Source organism: Rhinopithecus roxellana, chromosome 11, assembly GCF_007565055.1.
Source record: "Rhinopithecus roxellana isolate Shanxi Qingling chromosome 11, ASM756505v1, whole genome shotgun sequence".
Taxonomy (NCBI): domain Eukaryota; kingdom Metazoa; phylum Chordata; class Mammalia; order Primates; family Cercopithecidae; genus Rhinopithecus; species Rhinopithecus roxellana.
Window position 1 is genome coordinate 104860783 of NC_044559.1, and position 23459 is coordinate 104884241.

Genomic DNA, 23459 nt, shown 5'->3' on the forward strand with positions numbered 1-23459 from the left:
AGATGAAAGCAGACTTATCCTATAACCAGAAATGTGGGTAAGACACTAAAAGATGGTCAGTATACATTTAGAAACTCCACACTGTAAGATTACACAGGCACGTGGAAGAATAAGCAAGATCTTGGTCTTGTTTAAAAAAAGAAAAGAGAAAAAAAAAACCATCAAGCCACATCCTGGAGTTGAGAACAAGTGAGGAACAGCAAATGGCCATTAGTATAATTAACATGTACTGTCTCACGCTTCCCAGTTAAATTTATGGAAGACACTATTAACTTTCAGACAAAATATATATATTTCTTTTAAATCTTTACAATAAATCAAGATGTAGAAGCTTACATAGGGCACATTTTTGTTTATTTAGGTACTCAATTCCATCTCCCTCGGATGCAAATAACCCTGGTGACAGTGTGTACAAAGTCTTCTCTTTGCTTTCTATAATTTTAAAGCAAATAACACATTTGACTGTATTTAAGTCTGTGCAAATAATCCTTCAGAAGAAATATCCAAGATTCTGTTTGCAGAGGTCATTTTGTCTCTCAAAGATGATTAAATGAGTTTGTTTTCAGATAAAGTGCTCCTGTCCAGCAGAACTCAAAAGGCCTTCAAGCGTTCAAGAAGTGTAGTTCAGATAAGACTGGGTCATACGAATTCCAGCTTCCCGTGCCCACTGTACATGCCCCAGTGAACGAGCGAGAGGATCTTATCATTGCTGAGGTCTGCTTGTCTCATTTTATCACAGGTCAGACAGCAGTTCTCGTGCCCACTGACCGGCACCATGCATTCCAAGTCTAACTTTGCAACCTGCCCCTTCTTGGAATGGTGTCCGTGAAAGCTGTAGTGCAAACGGGAGAGCATCTGTTGCCGCTGATCCTGCAGCCTCTTGTTTTCACTTCTAAGCATCCTCAGGGCCAACATAACAAGCAACACTAAAATCAGCCCTCCAGCAATGGGCACAGCAATGACTGCGGCCCGGAACCACAACTCTTTGGAAGAAGTCAGCTCCTGCACCTTGGTGATAAGGTTTCTGCTACCATCATGCTGATACCTGTTTCCTTGTCCTAAAGGAGTACAAAGAAAATGATCAAACTCCATGTTAACTCCTCCTAGGGATATTCATAATCATCAATTCATTTTATCCAGGAATTCCATTAAAAAGAAGCTTACAATTAAATCAACGATATTTAGAAAATACTGCAAAACTATCTAAAGAAGCTTACAAACGCATTTGTTTACAGACTGTCATTACTGAGATGTAATGGCCTTTTAATGTCTTCAAAATGTTGAAAAAACAGGCAAAACCTATTATGTAGACAGACATCTAATGCTCAAGCAGACATAAAAGCCACTCAATCAAGACTGCATCTTTGTATCCAGCCAGGCTTCTCCCTCTGGTGTCTCTAATTACATTAACAACAAAATCAATAGCAGACACACGAAGTCGTGGCTGTCACAAGTCTCTAGATCAGGCAGGGATTCTGGTTAGAAACGGCTTCTACCTACCTGAGGCCTCACCCTTGGGAGGAGAGAGAACATCGTGCAGTCCTCTGTAATTGCACATGTCTTCATGACAGCATTCCAATGTGGGCATGGTGGTGCCAGAGTGGTTTCGGGCCTGTTTGGCTTGGCAGATGTCTGCCGTGCTTGCAAGAGAGTCCAGGCAGCCATGGGTGAGTGGGGAATTTGAGTTCTGAGGATCAAGAAGTCTAGAGAAGCAGGCGCTGAGCTCAGATTTACACATATAACCAGTGGCTACACAGTGGGCAGCATCACAGTAGCATCGAATTTCACCTGAAAACAATGAGAAATCACGTCAAACTCTGCTCCAGAAACCAGATAAAGCAACTATTTAGGCAGCTGCTAAATCCCATATTCAAAGGCACGAACTTTTACATCATCCAAGCTCAGGGCTCCAGTCCATGGAGCCTGGAGAAGCCCTTCCCTGCAGCCAGTAGGTAAGTTTCAATCCAGTTAAATGTAATTTTGGCAATGTAGTAATCCCAATAGCAGGTTTCTGAGGAGTTTAGAGAGTCATTTTTAAAAAACTTGCTTTTTGAAGGAAATAGTAATGAGTATAATTTCTCCTACCATAATGTAAATCACGTTATTTATGCATTTTAATCCTACATGACCATACAACATAAAATGCTAGGCTTTTTGATTTTGTCAGTATAAATATTTGATCGGAACTACTGAATTGTTTACTATCCCACAGGACTGTGCCAAGAGTTAAGAGCTTTAGCTAACACCTTATAAAGTTATTAACTAGAAACACAACAATCTAGAAATTGCCCAGGTCAGGAGGTTTTAAAACTATGAAACTAGGCAGCTATTTGCAACCTCTCTAGAAAAGGCAAACTTTTTGCCTATAAAGATCTTTTCATGCAGAGGAGCTTTTAGTCAGTATATTGTAAAACAGGAACTAGGCAGTTTACAATTAGTGGTTTGCTTGCCAAAGTCAATTTCTTTCAGCCCAAATGGAAAGTCATAAAAGGTGGGGTGAGTATAAAACTGCAAGGCTAACTTCTCCTCCTCTTCCTCACAAGTTTTACATGTAATTTGACATGTGATCTACAAGGGGAAACATTGAAACTGAAAATCCTCTGCTGGTTGAATGAAAAATCCTTAAGGAAACCTCAAATTTTCTACAGGAAGTGATTAAAAGTTTCCTTTATAAAAACTTATTTTGTGAGTTGCATGGCTCGGTTCACATTTTGTCACAGGGCAAGACTGGAGGCTTTAATATCAGTTTCTAGTTGAAATAATCTGGGTCTTAAAGTTATCACTAATACGATATCCACCTAGTGGACCCTGGTGACTGTCACATGCCACAGCAAGTAAACTGAACTAATGCACAAGCCTCTTCCAGTCTCCCGTCTGAAGATCCGAAACCTCCACTCTGAAATTAAACGCCAGGATCTGCTGTTTTACAAACCTCTTCCCACCCTTCCCTTTCTTCTTCCCCCTCTCTCTGAATGCCGAGTAAGGTGTCTCATTTAATTATCTGTCCAAATTCCAGACCACGGTATGGCGGTAAGGTATGCTCTGCTTTCACCAGACACTGCCAATGCTTCCGTTCTAAGAAAAACCAGCCCACTAAACACAGATCTTTAGCAACCCCTAACAGTCCAAAGCTGGGGTTCTCGCTCCTAAATCTGCACTCCCCATCCTGCGGTTGGGCCCAAGTTTCTTCTCTGCTTCAAGTAAGAACCTCGCTTTGCAGAATCACTTCTCTGCTCTTTCTCCTCCTCGCTCCAAGCTCACTTTATTTTCCACATAAAGCTCACCAGCCTTCTGGGGTGATGACTACATATTCCTAGTTTGACAAATTCCATATACAGATTTAAAGTATAAATAAAACAGATTAAAAGCCCATTTTGACCCTATTAGTTTCAGACCTTCTACAGAAAAGGAAGACTGAATACAAGTAAAATGCTGCTTAAATGTTTATGAGAGCCTATTTAAAATACTGTATTTTCAATGACCTAAAAACAGCCTAATAAAATTTTGACAGGTAACTGGGAAAGTTCTAACTACTTTTTTTTTTAATTAGAGCCACATTTTAAGCAAGCAGAATGGACTTTTGTACCACTGTATTAAAACTATATTTCTGTCGTTCATAAAGTTTCTTCCTGTGGCATGCAAAAGGCCAGAAAGGGGACTGGTATTTTGAAACCGTGGAACAATGCCCTTCTGTTTCTGCCCCCTTCTCGTTACTGTATGTAGTGATTAAACAAAAATGTCTGCTTTAGTCAAGATGGCTACAGGAGAGACTGCTGGCTTCTTTTAAAGCTTTTGAAGTCCGCAGCCGTCAGAAATCTCTGATCCCCTAATTATATCATTATCAGGCACATAGTTTCGGTATCTGTGACTTCATGTCAGCCTCAGTCCCTCCCTTTTCTGCCCGCCTTTGATAGGGCCAGGAGGCTCCCCTCTGCAAGCTACAAGGGCTGTTATTTAGGGTTAATTACACCCTTCCTTCCAAAATAAATAAATACTGTAGCACATCATCCTTGCTGGGCTAGCTTATGCTTTAACCTCATGCCTGCTACATAGCAATTAGAGAGAAGTAGGGGGGTGCAAAGGCTAAACAGTGCTTCCTACTTAAAAAAAAAAAAATTATCTGTTCACAGAACAGTAGGTAGATTTCATAGCAGGGAGGTGAGGGGAACCTTGAAATTCAGAGGAAGTTCGGATTATTTCTATCTAAAAGGTGAAAGCCTGCAGAGGAAAGAAGGAACTGACCCGCTGCCTTTGCCTTTTTTTTTTTTTTTTTTTTTTTTTTTGGTCCTGTTTGTAAAATATGAGGTGAGTAGGAAATGAGACGCTGACAGAGCCTACTCCTCCCGGCTACTGAAAAGCAACACAACACACACTCCTGCACACCTCTGACACCTTAACTCCCAGGGAAACCCGAACACTCGCTCGCACACACTCAGAGAGATGTACGCAGAGACACACACAGAGAGTCACATACACATTCAGAGACACAAAGACACTTAGAGACAGACATAGAAATGCATTCAGAAAGACACTCAGAGTCACAGAGATACATTGAGAAATACAGAGACTCAGACACATTCAGAGACACAAAGACTCAGAGAAAGAGACACAGAAATGCATTCAGAGATAAATTCAGAGACATACTCAGAGATACACTGAGTGATACAAAGGTTCAGACACACATTCAGTGACACAACACTCAGAGAGACACAAATGCATTCACTCTGAGGGTCAGAGACACACGCACAGAAATACATCCTGAGGCACTCACACAGACACACTGCGAGCACGCGGCAGCTACGGGCCGGGGTCTGCGATTCCTCCCGGTCGCCTGGACCCCCAGGGTGAGGAGGCGGCGGCGTCGAGCCGAGACTCCGGCCTCGCTCCCCGCTGGGCTGCAAACGCGCCACTCCCCGCAGGCAGAGCCAGGAGGACCCTCTGATCACCGACTGCCCTGAGATCGCAGTCTGCATCCACGCGCCAGGCCACCGCCGCGACTTCTAAGAACACAGTAACTTGTCGCGACCTGCGGCTTCGGCGCGGGAGGGAGCCTCGCCCACCGCTAACAAAGCCTCTGCAGCCCGCTCCAAAACCCCGCGGCGGGTACGGGACCCCGGGCCCCTTGAGCCCCCAGCACCCACCTTTGGTGAGCAGCACGGCCATGGCGCAGAGCTCCAGCTGCAGCCAGATGAAGATGTAGCTGGAGTGGCGATCCATTGACGCCCCGCACAGCCGCGGCGCCCCCGCCGGCTCCCGGAGCCCCGGCTCGGCGGCAGCCTACTACCCCCGGAGCGCGCAGGGCATGGGCCCTGCCCGGAGCGGAGGGCGCCGTCAGCGGCGGGTCTGGGGTTCGGACCGCGGCCGGAGCATGGAGCGCGGCTACAGAGCGCGCCTAGGAGCCCAGAAAAGTTTCCCGGTCCCGCCTCGGCGGCCACCGGCTCCCTTGCCCCACTCGACTCTAGGGCCGCACGCTAGCCCCGGGCACCGACGCGGGCCAGGGTGGGCTCCCGGCCTTCAGTCCCCGCTAGCAGCCACTCTCCGCGAAGAGGGCAGGGGTTCCCCAGCGCGCTAACGCAGCCACCTCAGCTCCCGCCTGCGCCAGCCCAGGTCCCGCCGGCTCCGCGCCGTAAATAGCGCCCTGCGAGGGGACCCAGCCCGCGCGGCCCCGCCCCGCGGCGTCCGATTGGCCACCGGGCTCCTGTCAATCCACCCCGCAGCTGGGGGCGGGCCTAGACGCGAGCGCGGAGGGACCTGCCCGGCGGCTCCGAGCGGCGCCGGCGTCTGGGGCGCCCGGCTGGGGCGCTGCCGTCTCCCGCGCTCCCCCTTGCGGAGGCCTGCGCGTCCATGACCTTCGCGAGGCTCCGGGGGAGCCCAGCCCCGGGACCCGCTCTGGAACCCGCCTCCCAGACCCTGACGGCTCAGTCTCCGGCGGTCAGCGTCCCCCAGCCCGGGGCTTCTTTTGGGTGCCCCCAAAACACGCAGGGCGTCTGCGTGGTGGTCCTCCCCGGCAGCACTGCGTTTTCTGGAGCCCCCAGGGGCGAGTGACGACGCTCCGGCCTGTGCAGGTGGCGGAAGAGGGTTCGGGTGGGAACCTGGACGAGGCGGCCCAGCGCTGAGGTCTGCGTTCAGCCCTCGCCCCCCACACCCCTCAGCGTGTCCGCCTCGAGCTGCCCGCCAGGGGATCAATAAAGCCCAGACAGACCGACTGTTGAACAGTTAGGAGCCGCTAGGTTCTCCCGGGTACACGGGACGAGTAGCCGGCTAGAGACACTTAACGAAAATTAGCAAATCCAAAAGCACCCGGCGCCAGCGAGACGACACTGGCCGAGACTGACACTCAATTAACCACCCCCCCCCAAACAATCGCTGGCAAACACGCCGGCTGACCCTGATCAATATCAGCCCCGCAGTGATCTCCTCCTTGAGATGCTAATTCATTTATTAGGGATCGCGGGGCTGCCCTTCCCAAGGTACTCAAGGTGGTCTTGCTGTAGTTTTTTCTTCCCTCGGGTCTGGAAGGAATTAAGCTTAAAACTCATTATCTGAGGGAATGTTCTTTTATCCTCTCCCTCCAAAACCTGAGATGAACAAAAGTCAACCATTTGCAAAATTCTTCTTGAGAATCTGCCAGAGCTTCCCTACCCGACAAGTCAAAGGGCGGGGGGAGTGGGGAAAGAAAGAAAGAAGCATATTTCATGCTAAGGTGAGAATTATAAAGTCAAATCCTTTAGGACTGGAGTGCAGACATGAGCTTTAAGACTAAGAAAAATGTATATATGTCTTGAGGACTGAAAGTCAAGGCGAACATATCTCAAACGCCTAACCTTTTAAAGCTGTTGAAAGTCTGCAGAGCTGCAGGATGTAGGTAATGAAATTGCCTTTGAAAAATAATGTTTATGTGCAGAAAAATAAAATAATTTCATAAACTGATGCTCAGACCATTACTTGTCTAGATCAAAATTGCATCTAAAAGGAGAGAAGGAGAAGCCCAGCCGAACTTTTAAAAGAAAATTAAACTGGTTAGGGCACCAGGTAAACAGCAGGTTTCTCAGACAAATTTCTTAAGGGGTGTGCTGACAAGTCAGTCCTGGGGCCGAGTTTGATTAGAACTTCCTGGCTACTAGAACCTTGACAAGTTAACAATTGTAAGGTTTTTATGCAGGCAATAATTTTTTTTCCGAGACGGAGTCTGGCTCTGTCGCCCAGGCCAGAGTGCAGTGGCACTATCTTGGCCCACTGCAACCTTCCACCTTCCCGGTTCAAGCGATTCTCCTGCATCAGCCTCCTGAGTAGCTGGGATTACAGGCGCGTGCCACCACGCCCGGCTAATTTTTGTATTTTTAGTAGAGACGAGGTTTCACCATGTTGGTCAGGCTGGTCTGGAACTGCTGACCTCGTGATCTGCCTGCCTCAGCCTTCCAAAGTGCTGAGATTACAGGCGTGAGCCACCGGGCGCCGAAGGACAATACTTTTTATGTAATGATACACTTTCTTTTAGAGAGTCAATTATTAGCTAAAAGGAAACTTTCAGGGTATATTCGTTCAACCTGGCCTCCCACGGTAGGCCAGGCTTGCAATGTCTGGGGTTATAAAGATGTCAGAAACTAGATAGTAAATCTCAAAACAATGGAGCTGGACAATGATAGAGATTTATGTGCATAATGTTACCATGCCTAAAAGAAAGAGGTTAACTAGCCTGGGAAGGTAAAGAAAGCCAGTAAAGTCTCCTAGAAGCAGTGATATTAAGGATTAGAAGACCATTACAAGCACAGAGGACCACAGGAATTTAGGAAAGAAAGTATTTGATTGTGTAGGGTAGTAGGGGTGGTAAGTAGCGAACAGGTATTTGGGATGACAAGCAAGTCTTTGTGATTGCAGCATAAATGTGAAGAAGTGAACAGAGACGTATCAGAAATGAACTATATTTCCCTTTGATGCAGATAAGTACTTGTTTAATGGAAGAGGTCTGGGGAATGTGTTGGTGAAAGTTGCATTCTAATAGACACTTTCTGAGTGTCTCCCAGCCCAATTCAGAGAATGTCCCTTTTCTCTGGAGTGGGCCTTGCAACCTGATTAAGAGACTCTGACCCTCTTGCCATAACTAGTCACATGACCCAGGTTAGGTCAGTTAGAGTCTCTCTTCTGTGTCTTTGAACAGACATGCTGCTCAGTCCCTCAAGGTCATTTCACGGGAGACATAAAAATTTTGCTTTGGACTACAGCTGTAGTCCACCTGTCTGCAAAGAAAGAAAAATGATGAAGATATGCAAAGTGGCAAAGACTTAAATCCAAATGGATTTCCAGTCACTCGGCCTCACTTCTTGTCCTTAGGTTAACTCAGTAACCTTAATAAAGTCCCCTTTTTACTTAAGGTTCTTTTCCTTGCAACCCAAACAAACCAAACTAAGATATTTGTATTTTATTGAATTAATGTTGACTTTGAGCACTCCAGGTTGTATATATCTTTTTGTTCCAAGTCCAATTCTGAATAAGAACTTGGGATCCATTTTTTAGACAATGATTTCAACTATTTTGTTTTTATTATTAATGGGCAAACTTTCTTGCTTTTTTTTTTTTTTTTTTTTTTTTTGAGACGGAGTCTTGCTCTGCCGCCCAGGCTGGAGTGCAGTGGCCGGATCTCAGCTCACTGCAAGCTCCGCCTCCCGGGTTGACGCCATTCTCCTGTCTCAGCCTCCCGAGTAGCTGGGACTACAGGCGCCCGCCTCGTCGCCCGGCTGGTTTTTTGTATTTTTTAGTAGAGACGGGGTTTCACCGTGTTAGCCAGGATGGTCTCGATCTCCTGACCTCGTGATCCGCCCGTCTCGGCCTCCCAAAGTGCTGGGATTACAGGCTTGAGCCACCGCGCCCGGCCCCAAACTTTCTAAATGACCAGAAATTAAAGAGAAACAAGTCTGCACTTTATCTAATGGTTCTGGGGAAGACACGGACTTTTCAACTAAATAAATCAGAGTGTTTGAATCAATGTAGAATATCAAAATCATTTTAGGGATAATGTGTCAATTATGAGGCCATATCAATAGTTGAGAGAATAGGCAACAATTTTAATTCAATTTAAGACTCTTAAGGAAAATTGCTTCTCTAGAGAATTTTACTTATGCTTTGCACATAATTCAGTTATTACTTTCCTACATGTAGGTTGATAAGTAGAGGGAAAAAAATAGTACAATCTACTGTCCTTTTGAAGTTTAAAGCAAGAAATGAAATCAATGACCAAAATTCTGTTTACACCTACAAAAGGATTCTGAAAATACCTGGGAACAAGCTATCTATACCCAAGAACAGAAAACTGATTCTACACCTAACTGAAACATTTAAACAGTATAATAGTTTTTTATTACCTTCAAACAGCATTCAAGATATAATTTATCCATGGGATATATATATACACACACACACACACATATGCGTGTATATATATATATATATATACACACACACATATATATATTATATATATATATATATATATTTTTTTTTTTTTTTTTTTTTGAGATGGAGTCTCACTCTGTCACCCAGGCTGGAGTGCAGTGGCATGATCTCAGCTCATTGCAATCTCTGTCTCCTGGGTTCAAGCAATTCTCCTGCCTCAGCCTCCCGAGGTGCCCACCACCATGCCCAGCTAATTTTTGTGTTTTTAGTAGAGACGGGGTTTCGCCATGTTGGCCAGGAATCTGGAACTCCTGACCTCAGGTGATCCGCCCACCTTGGCCTCCCAAAGTGGTGGGATTACAGGTGTGAGCCTCTGCGTTCAGCCAGTGATACATTTTTATAGTTGGTCTCCACCACAAAACCCATTCTGTTAACAAAGCTGCAAATGCTCTACCAATCTCTGCTTACCCAAATAATGCCATTGTTTCCCAAAGTTGTAGATGACCCCCTTTTCAGCACTACTTCTGTCTTCACAATGACAATAAAAAAAATTGCTCTGAGTACATTTTGTTCATAGAGAAGGCAGTTGTGTTCAGGTTCCTGGCTAGCTTACAAACAACTATTGCAGTCTATTGATAGGATCTAACATTTCTGCCTCTTATACAAATCTACCAACTAACAATCCACAGAGGTTAGGTAACACTTTGAATTTCCAGTAGCAGCTTTTGTTTCTTTCTAAAAAGTCATTTGTTTTCCGTAGAAGTTGGGAGTTCAGATCTAAAACTTACTTTCATTGGAATAGGCCAAAGATAAGGGATTAGCCCATCCCAAAGGAATGCCTGTCTAGTTGGGGGGTTTTTTGGTTTGGTTTTCTTTTGTTTGTTTGTTTTTGGTTTTCCTCTAAAATGGAGAAGGAGATAAAGATTGACTGTAGCACCTGGAAGGTAGGGTGATAGGACTTGAAAAGGAAGAACAAGACTAAAGCTCACATTCCAAAATGCCCATCTTCCCACAGATGAGCCAAAATGCTCTGGGGTCATTCAGATAAACCATAATAGTTGTTGAGTTGAGGCTGTCTTAAGAATTTGTAGGCCAGTGGCTGGGCATGGTGGCTCACACATGTAATCTCAGCAGTTTGGGAGGCTGAGGTGGAAGGATCACTTGAGCCTAGGAGTTCGAGACCAGCCTGGCCAACATGGTGAAACCCCGTCTCTACTAAGCACAACAAAAAGATTAGCTGGGCATGGTGGTGCACGCCTGTGACCCCAGTTACTCGAGAGGCTGAGGCACAAGAGTCTCTTGAACCCAGGAGGCGGACGTTGCACTGAGTTCCGAGATCGCACCACTGCACTCCAGCCTGGGTGACAGAGTGAGACCCTGTCTCAAAAAAAGAAAAAAAAAAAAAATTGTAGGCCGGGCACGGTGGCTCACACCTGTAATCCTAGCAGTTTGGGAGGCTAAGGAGGGCAGATCACTTGAGGTCAGGAGTTCGAGACCAGCCTGGCCAACATGGTGAAACCCCATCTCTACTACAAGTTACAAAATTAACCGGGGGTGGTGGTGGGTGCCTGTAGTTCCACTTACTCTGGAAGTTGAGGCAGGAAAATCACTTGAACAGGGAGGTGGAGGTTGCAGTGAGCTGAGATCACACCACTGCACTCCAGCCTGGGCAACAGAGTGAGACTCTGTCTCAAAAAAATAAAAAGAAGTTTGTAAAGCTACAAATTTGGAATACAGTAAGAGTCTTCCCTAGTTAAAGATCATTACTTTAGGAACTTGACAATGGCATTATTTATAAGCAGATAGTAACAGATACGTTCTGTGTCATCCTTGGCTTCTGCATAAGTCTTTGTTCTATTAAGTTGTGTAATATAACCCCCAATTAGGCCAGCAGAACTTTAAAAAATTACTCAGTAGCTGCTAGTTTTGCCTAGCTGATGCCAAATTACCAGTTTGATTCCCTTCGTTTTGCTTTGTTTTAATTAAAATGATGAATTAATCTTTTAAAGTTGACAAAGTATCTTAAGCAAATTTCTGCCTAACAGAATGCTATTCAGGAATGCAATGCAAAAGTATTTTTTAGTTTTTTCCCCTTAGCTGATAAGACTTCACTTAATTTTTTAGAATAAAAAAAAAAAATGTTCAGCCAGTCATGGTAGTTAGAGCCTGTAATCCCTGCACTTTGGGAGTCTGAGGTGGAAGGATTGCTAGGGTTCAAGATCAGCCTGAGCAACATAGTAATACCTAATATATTAAAAAAAAAAAATTTAATTATTCATGTACAAACCATTGAAATCCAGAAGCTTTGATATTTTTATTAGACAACCAAATATTTAGACCTTTCCTTGAAATGGGATGAAATCTTTCATCCTTCCTCAGCACCCACCCATGCTTCTCCCGCTCCCTACTCTCCCTGCCTTTGATGGTCCAGTAATGGCTCCTATTATCCTATCCTGTCCTTTAGAATCTCAAACTCAAATCTCAGTGACCCAATTGAATAAGGTATTTTGCAGTGGAACTTCAGTATTCTATTTGCTATTATGTTCTGGCCACTGTCATTGTTTTTACTTCATAATAATTCCTGAGAAAATAACTATATAGTATTTGTTTTATCATTTACAAAGTATCAAGACACACATTATATTTGATGTGTGAGTTCAAGCCATGAAATAAAATGCCAGCCAAATGTGCATATCTTCAAATATTTAATGCATTTCAACGAGATTTATGGGCAGAGGTTATAAAGAGAGTACACCCTAAGTGAGGTCATCAATGAACAGAATTCTTGTTCTTATCCTTGGTATTAAGGGAAGAACTTCTTATGCATTTTTCTCAGATTGAATAATCTTCCTTTGTTCTATCTGTTCACCTAACAAATGAGCTCCTATTCTGCTATGAATCCCTTAAACACAAAGAACTCTCTGATAAGGTAGGCCGGCTCACACCTGTAATCCCAGCTACTTGGGAGGCTAAGCTGGGAGGGTCACTCGAAGCTAGGAATTTGGGAACAGCCTGGGTAACATAAGGAGACTCTGTCTCAACAAAAAGTGTAGAAATTAGCCCCATGTAGTGGGGAGCACCTATGGTCTTAGCTACTTGGGAGGCTGGGGCCAGTGGTTCAAGGCTACAGTGAGCTATGATTGCAGCGCTGTACTCCAGCCTGAGTAACAGAGTGAGACCCTCGTCTCTAAAAAAGCAAAAGCAAAACCAAGTAACTCTCTACTGTCCCATTCACAATTTAGTGCCATTTAGTTACATGTTTAGCCTATACTTTCAAAGACATCATTTAAAATCCTTTAAAACATCTATGTGGCTGGCATGATGGGTCACACCTGTAATCCCAGCACTTTGGGAGGCTCAGGCAGGAGGATTGCTTGAGCCCAGGAATTTTGAGACCAGCCTAGGTCACATAGGGAGACCCCTATCTCTACAAGAAAATTAAAAAATTAGTCAGGCATGGTGGCTCACATCTGCAGTCCCAGCTACTTGGGAGGCTGAGCTGGGAGGATCTCTTGAGCCAGGGAGGTAGAGGTTGTAGTGAGCCATGATTGCACCACTGCACTCCAACCTAGGCAACAGAGTGAGACCCTGTCTGAAATAAATAAATAAGTAAAAATAAAACATTTATAGTACAACGTTAGTCAACTCGTTTAATTAAAAGGAAGAAAGAGGCACCAAAGATTAATTTAGGAGGGGTTTGTGGTGTGGACACAATAGGCTTACGGTATGGTTACTACTAACTGGTGATTGACAAGCACTGCTTATCACCTCAGGGAGCCAACCTTCCTGGAGCTGGAAGCCAGAGACTTGGGCCTCTTTCTCTCAGGGTTGTCTTTGCTTCTCACCTCTCTGCCATTGGGCTGTCATTCTCTCCTTATTTGTAGGTTTTACTCTCATAATTTCTGCTTGTTTTTGTCCAATCATAAGTCCCCTATACAGAGAGATACTGCCCAAGAGATGGTTTCACCTTCTATCACTACTGCAAACTATCACAGTCGTTTGTTCAGCTTACGGAGACACCATCCCCAAATACTCAGTCTGTGACCTCTTTAGCTTAGGTAGGGTTCTGGCTGATATGAAACCTGGGTACTGCTCTCAGCAAGGGTGTGAGCCAGAAAGAACACACGGAAAGAGGTATGGGCAGGCTGGCACCATAAAGCATGCCATTTTTTTTTTTTTTTTTTTTTTTTTTTTGAGACGGAGTCTTGCTCTGTCACCCAGGCTGGAGTGCAGTGGCTGGATCTCAGCTCACTGCAAGCTCCGCCTCCTGGGTTCACGTCATTCTCCTGCCTCAGCTTCCCGAGTAGCTGGGACTACATGCGCCCGCCACGTCGCCCGGCTAGTTTTTTGTATTTTTTAGTAGAGACGGGGGTTTCACCGTGTTAGCCAGGATGGTCTCGATCTCCTGACCTCCTGATCCACCCGTCTCGGCCTCCCAAAGTGCTGGGATTACAGGCTTGAGCCACCACGCCCAGCCCAAGCATGCCATATTATATAAAGTTAATTCACCTATAAAGAAAAATAAAGTAGGCCAGGCTCAGAGGCTCACACCTGTAATTCCAGTACTTTGAGAGGCTGAGGTGGGAGGATCACATGAGTTCAGGAGTTCGAGACCAGCAGGCCCAGTAGCAGATGCCTGTAGTCTCAGCTACTTGGCAGCCTAAAGTAGGATTACTTGAGCCCAGGAGTTCCAGGCTGCAGTGAGCTATGATCACACCACCACACTTCAGTCTGGGCAAGAGAGAGAGACCGTCTCAAAATAAAAGAAAAATGTTAGTGAGTGAATTTTGACCTTCGCCAAAAGGCTGAGAAGTAATTAGTGAGTGGAATTAAGATCAGTCCTCCAAGTCAGGCGCGGTGGCTCATGCCTGTAATCTTAGCACTTTGGGAAGCCGAGGCAGGTGGATCACTTGAGGTCAGGAGTTTGAGAACAACCTGGTGAATATGGTGAAACCCCATCTCTACTAAAAATATAAAAATTAGCCAGGCATCATGGTGCACGCCTGTAATCCCAGCTATTGGGGAGGCTGAAGCAGGAGAATCTCCAGGAGGCAGAGGTTGCTGTGAGCCGAGATAGCGCCACTGCACTCCAGCCTGGGCAACAAAGTGAGACTCTGTCTCAAAAAAAAAAAAAAAAAAAATCATTCCTTCAAATTATTACTTCTGTGTGACTTTATCACTTGAGTGTTTGCTATCATCTAAAATAATGTAGCCATTTGAAGACAGCCCATTTTAAACAGACTGAAGACTCAGAACCTTGCACAGACCATTTTGAACTCCTGGATCATTTTTAATATACAACAAACTTGAACGGCTCGTCTTCTTAGTGGGGCCATGGCAACGAGCAGAGTTTTTATTAGCTTCTTGAGAAAGATGAGTATTTGGAGTGAATAGTCAACCTGGCATTTTCCACATATAGTGGAGGGGGAAGGAGCAGGAAAGATGCCTGTGATGCAATGTCTATGAGCAATGACATTGCTTGCCAGTCTGTATGGAATACATGAGCAAAATCCATCAACATTACAGCCAAAGAGTCAAAGTAGTCACTTGTTTCCTTGGAGGTCCATCCACTCGGCTCCACCCCGTACCACTTAGTTGTTCCTCATTAAATCATAGGAGTATATAAAAAGAGTTCTCTGGGCCTGGCATGGTGGCTTGTGCCTATAAACCCAGCACTTTGCGAGGCCAAGGAGGGTGGATCACTTGAATCCAGGAGCTCAAGACCATCCGGGGCAACATGGTGAAACCCCATCTCTACTAAAAATACAAAAATTAGCTGGGTGTGGTGGTGCATGCCTGTAATACTAGCCAATCAGGAGGCTGAGGCTGGAGGATCGCTTGAGCCAGAGATGGGAAGGCTGCAGTGAGCCGAGATTGCACCACTGCACTCCAGCCTGGGTAACAGAGCAAGGAAGAAGTAACACGAAAGTAAGAAACTGAAGTCCTGCATTTGTATCCACACTCTACTACTCAATATTTTGTTTATTTGTTTGTTTGTTTTTTGAGACAGGGTCTCGCTCTGTCACCCAGGTTGGAGTGCAGTGGCACAATCTCAGCTCACTGCAGCCTCCACCACCATGGCTCAAGTGATCCTCCCACCTCAGACTCCCAAGTAGCTAGGACTACAGGTGCATGCCACCACACCCCGCTAATTTTTAAGTATTTTGTAGAGACAGGGTCTTACCATGTTGCCCAAGCTGGTTGTTTATTTTATTATTATTATTATTATTATTATTGAGATGGAGTCTCACTCCATTGCTCAGGCTGAAGTGCAGTGGAGCAAGCTCACTGCAGCCTCTGCCTCCCGAGTTCAAGCAATTCTTGTGCCTCACCCTCTCGAGTGGCTAGGATTACAGATGTTTGCCACCATGCCTGGCTAAATTTTGTATTTTTGATAGAGGCAGGGTTTCAACATTTTGGCCAGGCTGGTCTCAAACTCCTGGCTTCAAGTGATTCACCTGCCTCAGCCTCCCAAAGTACTGGGATCACAGACATGCCCAGTATACTCAATGAGTTTTTATGAGCCAATCAATTGGCCCCTTGGTACTCAGTTTTCTTGCCCATAAAATGAGAACAAGAGTGTTTGGTAGCCTGCCTGCTCCAGAGATTGCTACTAGTGCAACTTGAGGTCTTCGTGTAAGTTTTGTTAACTGTGAATCTCTATAGAAATGGTGACCAATTTTCCTTAGAAATTGGTCTAAGGAAAAGTTTGTAATATTTGAATGTATTTATGATGACTTCCCAGGTGGTTTCAGGATTTTCTCCTCCCTGGAGCTGAAGATTTGAAGTGCAAATAATGTTAATGCCAAGTCAGCCTGTGGCCTGGGCAGGGTGATGGTATCTCTCTGAAAACGCAGGAATCTTGCCAACAAAGGTTTGCTCCCATGACTGGTGATAGTCCAAGAATCAGCCGAGGCAAATTGGTTGGCTAACTTATCATTACACAAGAAACTTAGCTGCTCTCATGGAACCATAACTCATGCCTCTAGTCTGCTGGAAAACACAAGAAGTATCTTCCACCCTGCAGCATGACACCTTTAGATAACCCATCTCCAGTCCGATGGCATTTTTCGAAGAAGTCTGATGTTGCTTACTCACTTTCAAACGGAAGCATTTCCTAAGAAAATCCTGATTAATTATGGATACACTTGCCATGAACTGTACTCATGAGCTGTCCTTTTTTTTAGGGATAATCAGATTTCTGAAATGGCTCCTGCCCTCAAAATGCTTCTAATCCACCTGCCTTTTTTTTTTTTTTTTTCTTTTTCAGGTGACTGCTTAATTTTAACAGAGGTCTGTAGGAATGATGGGAAGGGGCACTGGTACTTCTCTCTTTCCTAATCCTTCAAGTCATCCCTGAAGATCCGCAGTTTTCGTGGAGACAGGTGAGGTCCCGCCCCTGAAAGAGGCAGACAGTGCAGAGAGAAGAGCCTATGTTTTTGCATTTTTGTCAGAGGTGATGTATCAAGGTACAATCAAAGCCTTTTCACATCTGAAATCTTTTCATTCCCATCAGCCAGTACGACTCCAGCGAAGAGAGAGGGAAGAGGGAGACGGGCGTGTCCAGGAAGATTCACCTTCCTATTGACAGATCGGGAAGTTTCGGGAAAATGTACTCCAGGCTCCACACATCGTTACTGATTCCCGGTTCGTTGGAATACGTGTAGAAAAGTACTTAGAGAAATCAGTTTAAGTATAAGATAAATGCTGATCCCCGGGTCCCTCTAAGTTTCTATTGACAATAGCAAAACAGCAGCCGCAGCGCCATTTCGGTTCAATCGAAGAGATATTAGCATCCGTTTTAGGCAGGGAGAACATCCAAAAAGATCGATACCGAGGGGAGGGCGAGGCTGGGAAAGCGATCGGGAGCCGAGAGCGAGTGAGCGAGAGAGGGCGAGGAGAAGGAACGGGAACCTGCGAGAGATCCCTCGGGGGAAATGCAAAGGCTGGAGAGAGGCACCAATTATGATAATTGAAGGTAATGGTGCTGAGGCGCCAAGGAGCTCCGCGCTGTTTTACATCATCCAGCTCCAACCCAGACGCGCCCGAGCCCGCCCCTCCCCGGCCGGGTCCACGCCCTCCCGGGCTCTCTGGGGCCCCTGCCCCGGGCCGGCCGCGCGCAATTCGGGTGCCCCACGCAGACCAGCCGCTGTCTGTCTCCCCTACCGCCTCCTCTGTGCTGACTTATGGAGCGACCCCGACTTGTCGCAAAATAAAACAGGGCACAGACACTTGTGGTCTGGACAGACTTCCCCCAGGCTAGAGTCTGTAGGGACTGGAAACATCCCTGTCCCGATCCCGGTACCAATGCGCCCCTGTTTGCGCTGTGGTTCTCAGTCTCGCTCCCACCGTAACCTCCTTCCCCCTTTCCCCTGTAACTTGGGAAATTTAAACCAGCGTCTTAAAAATAAGCCGCGTGGGAGCCCGGGAGTTCGTGAATGTGGCGGACAGGATTGGAAAAGATTTTATTGTTGTTCAGCTTCTGACCAAAATGGGATCTTTGAGTCACTGAATTTTAAGGAGTCAGGAGAGATGGAACAGCAGTTTCCCCGACCTAGAGGTTCAGAGAAGAGACCCAGGGACTTTAGGGGCTGGCCTCGGTATGAGTGAGGTGTGTTTTTCAAAGCTACCGGGTTTTGTATGTTTGACTGATTTCCTTCCTTCCTTCCTCCCTTTCCTCCCTCCCTCCCTCCCTTCCTCCCTCCCTTCCTTCCTTTCTCTCTCTCTCTCTTTCTTTTTCTTTCTTTTCTTTCTTTCTCTCTTTTCTTTCAATATGTTTCCTTTTATTTTGAAATTGAAACAGCAAAATGAAGTGGTTTGTAGCTGAAACAAACTTCACCGGAAAGAAAACTGGAGTGTTCCCTCATCCATCAAAGAACAAACGCCAAGGTCTGAGCCAGCTGCCCCACCTCCCCCAGACAGAGCAATGAACAGATTAAAGGATGGGAGGAAGGATACAATCCAAATCAGGTGGTCATGGCTGGCAGATAAAAATATGGAACGCTTCACGACTTTGCGTGTCATTCTTGTGCAGGGGCCTTGCTAATCTTCTGTGTATCGTTCCAATTTTAGTATATGTGCTGCTGAAGCGAGCACCCTTTTTTTTTTTTTTTTTTTTTTTTGAGACGGAGTCTCGCTCTGTTGCCCAGGCTGGAGTGCAGTGGCCGGATCTCAGCTCACTGCAAGCTCCGCCTCCCGGGTTCACGCCATTCTCCTGCCTCAGCCTCCCAAGTAGCTGGGACTACAGGCGCCTGCCACCGCGCCCGGCTAATTTTTTGTATTTTTAGTAGAGACGGGGTTTCACCGTGTTCGCCAGGATGGTCTCAATCTCCTCACCTCGTGATCCACCCGCCTCGGCCTCCCAAAGTGCTGGGATTACAGGCGTGAGCCACCAAACCCGGCCTTTTTTTTTTTTTTTTTTAATAGAGACAGGGTCTCGCTATTATGCCCCGCCTGGTCTCACACTGATGGCTTCAAGTGATCCTCCTGCCTAAGCCTCCCAAAGCCCTGGAATTACAGGCTTGAGCCACCATATCTGGCCAATTGATTGCTTGCTTGCTTTTTAAAAAATTTTTATTTTTGAGATGGTGCCTCACTCTGTTGCCCAGGATGGAGTGCAGTAGTGCAATCTCAGCTCACTGCAACCTCTGCCTGGGTTCAAGCGATTCTTCTGCCTCAGTATCCTGAGAAGCAGGGATGACAGGCATAGGCCACCACACCCAGCTAAGTTTTGTATTTTTAGTAGAGACAGGTTTTTGCTGTGTCGGTCAGGCTGGTCTCAAACTCCCAACCTCAAATAGTCTGCCAGCCTGGCACTCCCAAAGTGCTGGAATTACAGGCGTGAGCCACCTTGTCCGGCCCAACTGATTGTTTTCTGATTGTAAAAGTAATGGATCACTGTAGAAAACTTGGAAAATACAAAAAAGAATTATGAAAACGTCTGTGGCTGCAGCAGGTGGCAGGGAGTCTGTTTCTAGGCCAGTTCCTGAGGCAGAACCAGACACAAGGAAGCAGTGGTGAGGTGGGCTCCTGCACCTGGGGTCCAGCATTAGCTTGGGGCTCAGTCACTTACCAGTGTGTGGCTTCCGGCAAACATTGTTAAACCTCTCTAGACCTCATTTTGTCATCTGTAAAATATGACTAATAAAATGACCTCTAAGATTCCTTCTCAGCTCTGTGAAAGGCAGCCTCAGAAATAAACTCTGAGGCCAAAACAAGTGTCATTAGCTTCTCCAAATAAAGTGGAATTACTATTTTTTAGAAATGCTTTAAGAAAGCCCTTGAAAAGCAGATCTATGACTCCATCTGTCTTTCAGGAGCACTGTCTCTTAAAAACAGATTTGAATAATAATACAAATATTTGGCAGGTGCCAATACATGTTAAAAGTCCAGCTCAAGGTGATGACCGTTCTGATCAGACCATTCTAGAATGGTCAACCCAGTGGAAAGTGTGGCATCTTTCAAAGTTCTGTGATGAAACAGAGTGATCAAGTTGGTAAAAGCACTTAATACCACATTCAAACAGGGGATGTGAAGGAGGGACTTACACGATACGAAAGAAGACTTGCTTTGTGTAATTGCAGAGGTCACAACAAGGACTAGTGGGTGCCAGGGAAAAGGCGCCACATAGGTTTAAGATAAGGAAGAACTTCCAGGAATTAATTCTGTCTGAAGACAGCACAGGCTGTGGTTCCCAAGCAGCAGGAGAAGTCCAGCAAGGGATGCATGGACTAGTTGTTGAACCAAGTGACCATATAAAATCTCAGTGTCAAGATGTTGTCATAACAGCGACAACTTCTGGTTACCATTTCCTTTAATATTAGAGATGACAATGCTGTATGATTTTTCACAACTAGGGAAAATGCTGCACACTGGATCTCATCTAAGGAGTAAGAACCTGAGTGTCAACTCGGACTTTCCTGAGCTGTTCAACACCAAAGATGCCCAAATAGAGAAAAATAAGGGCAGGTGCGCAACTCACTTCAGAACAGGCTGAGCACCAGGGCTGGCTGCGACTGCTTAAGAGAAACAAAAAAAAGCATGGGATGGGGCCATCACATTCCTATGACCCAGCCCTCCCTAACCTAGCAGGCCTGCTCATGAGTGAGTAATTACAGAAAGGGCTGCAGAGGGCAGAGGGGCCACAGAAGACAGCTGTAAGCAGGATCTTTTTTTTTTTTTTTTTTTTTTTGAGACAGAGTTTCGCTCTTGTTGCCCAGGCTGGAGTGCAGTGGTGTAATCTCAGCTCACTGCAACCTCCAACTCCCTGGTTCAAGCGATTCTCCTGCCTCAGCCTCCCGAGTAGCTGGGATTACAGGCATGCACCATTATGCCCAGCTAATTTTTGTATTTTTAGTAGAGACGGGATTTCACCATGTTGGCCAGGATGGTCTTGATCTCCTGACCTCATGATCTACCCACTTTGGCCTCCCAAAGTGTTGGCATTACAGGCATGAGCCACGGCACCCAGTCCATAAGCAGGATCTTGATTCACATTTAGGATCCATTTTAAACCAATAGGGAGTCTCCCAAACCTGTATTCTGTATGACTGAAAGGCACTTTCTATCTCCCTTTTCTGACCAGTCTCTAAACAATGCCTCATGTCCATTTTGTTTTGGTCAACAACTGGACAGATTTAACTTTTGGTGGGATTAAAGGTAAATCGTGTTTGGCAGGCTCTACCAACCTTCCTCGTAAGTCATTTCATATCATGGCCAGGCGCAGTGGCTCACCCCTGTAATCCCAGCACTTTGGGAGGCCGAGGCAGATGGATCACCTGAGGTCAGGAGTTCAAGACCAACCTGGCCAACATGGTGAAACCCTGTTTCTACTAAAAATACAAAAATTAACCGGGCATGGTGGTGGGCACCTATAATCCCAGCTACTCAAGAGACTGAGGCAGGAGAATTGCTTGAACATGGGAGGCAGAGGTTCTAGTGAGGGGAGATCGCGCCACTGCTCTCAAGCCTGAGCAATAAGAGCGAATCTTCATCTAAAAAAAAAAAGTCATTTCATATCATATCATAATTCCAGACAAAAAAAGGCAAAGGAAAGAGGTGGGAGAGAGAGGAAGGAAAACCCAAGCAGATCTGATATCTTTCTTTAAGGAGCAGTCATAGTTTATTTTCCCAGCTTTTGCTAATACTGTTCCTTGGTAAGTACCTCTTGAGGTGTGCCCACTGGAGGTGTACTGGACCCTCCATTACCAGGAATAGAATCTCTCATATCTATATCTCAGCCTCTTGGCTTTTCTTCTCTTGAAAACACCATCCTCCCCAGTCCCCTCCCAAGTTTTCTACACATCACATAGGCTGGTAGCAAGAGAAGCAACTTATGCTCCAAACCATCAAACCCTCCTTTTTTTTCTTTTTTGAGACAGAGTCTCACTCTGTTGCCCAAGCTAGAATGCAGTGGCACAATCTCGGTTCACTGCAACCTCCGCCTCCCAGGTTCAAGCGATTCTCCTGCCTCAGCCTCCCCAGTAGCAGGGACTACAGGCACGCACCACCATGCCCAGCTAATTTCTTTTGTATTTTTAGTAGAGACAGGATTTCACCATGTTGGCCAGGCTGGTCTCGAACTCCTGACCTCATGATCCACCCGCCTTGGCCTCCCAAAATGCTGGGATTATAGGTGTGAACCATTTTGCCCGGCCTCAAACCCTCTTTTATCAAATGTTTGGATTCTTACACGTACATCATTCAAGTTACTTAATGTGTTCAGGCCAGGCCTGGTGATTCACGCCTGTATTCCCAGAGCTTTGGGAGGTTGGGCTGGGGAACTGCTTGAGGCCAAGAGTTAAAGACCAGACTGGGCAACATAGCAAGACCCCATCTCTGCAAAAAATATAAAACTTACCCAGGCATAATGGTGCATTCCTGTAACCCCTCAGTTAGGAGGCTGAGGCAGAAAGATTGTTTGAGCCCAGGAGTTCAAGGCTGCAGTGAGTTATGCTCAAACCACTGCCTTTCAGCCTGGGCAACACAGTGAGGCCCTGTCTCTAAATAATAATAATAATAAATAATAATACTGTGTTCATTCTCTAGAGAATAATTATGTTCCAAGCTCTAAAAGATTGGGGTGGGGGGAAGCAAGCAAACAAACAAAAAGCCCATCAGGGTAGCCACTGTTCCTTAAGCCAACACTGGAATTTTGGCATCTCTTATTACTTTTATTTTCCAGAGCATAAAATGCTTCTTTTTTTTTTTTTTTGAGACGGAGTCTCGCTCTGTTGCCCGGGCTGGAGTGCAGTGGCGCGATCTCGGCTCACTGCAAGCTCCGCCTCCCGAGTTCACGCCATTCTCCTGCCTCAGCCTCCCGAGTAGCTGGGACTACAGGTCCCCGCTACCATACCCAGCTAATTTTTTTGTACTTTTAATAGAGACCGGGTTTCACCATGTTAGCCAGGATGGTCTCGATTTCCTGACCTCGTGATCCGCCCTCCTCGACCTCCCAAAGTGCTGGGACTACAGGCGTGAGCCACCGCCCCCTGACTAAAATGTCTTCTTAAGGGCAGCCCAGAGCTTTCTCTTCCATCCTCCCGCAGAGAGGGAGAGGTCCTGTCGCGGGTCTTTCTCGCCCTCTTGTGGTGAGAGGGAAGCAGCGCTCAGCTGAGAAGACAGCAGCTGCTGTTTGCTGTTGATGCAAGAAGCAAGGTCGTTCTAGGGAATATTTAGACTCGATATTTTAATGATTCTGTCTCCATGTCATGCAATGATCTCAGTAAAAGAGGACTGTGAGCCCTGTTCCCAGAGTCTTTTTAAGGCTTCAGACAATAATAAACCAGATTCCCTTTGTACATAAGACTGAGAGGAAGTGGTGGTACCTCCAGCGGGTCCATATATGCCGTGAATTGCAGCAGTGACCATTGTTTTAAACAAATCACATTTGCCTGAGAGTGTGTGTCACCCACCAGAAAGGAGAGTTTCTATTCTGGGCCATCCGAGTTCCTTTCTGGGTCTTAATATTTTTGAATGGAAATGTGCTAACTGAACAGGACAAGGCATCACTCCTAATCTCTATGATCTAAACATGGGCTTTTTTTTTTCTTTTTTCTACAAATTTACAA

General features: G+C 45.8%; 1 protein-coding gene and 1 non-coding gene across 2 annotated transcripts; both read right to left on the bottom strand.

Moving 5' to 3' along the window:
- Positions 1 to 273: 273 nt before the first annotated feature.
- Positions 274 to 5625, bottom strand: BAMBI (BMP and activin membrane bound inhibitor). Its single transcript, XM_010381402.2, has 3 exons — positions 5142 to 5625; positions 1501 to 1788; positions 274 to 1058 (listed from the first exon to the last, which is right to left on the bottom strand). The coding sequence occupies exons 1-3, from the start codon at positions 5215 to 5217 to the stop codon at positions 640 to 642; spliced, it is 783 nt and encodes a 260-aa protein (XP_010379704.1). The 5' UTR covers positions 5218 to 5625; the 3' UTR covers positions 274 to 639.
- A 12754-nt stretch (positions 5626 to 18379) lies between these two features.
- Positions 18380 to 18486, bottom strand: LOC115900651. Its single transcript, XR_004060304.1, has one exon. It is a non-coding gene; the product is annotated as a U6 spliceosomal RNA (small nuclear RNA).
- Between the last annotated feature and the right edge of the window lie 4973 nt (positions 18487 to 23459).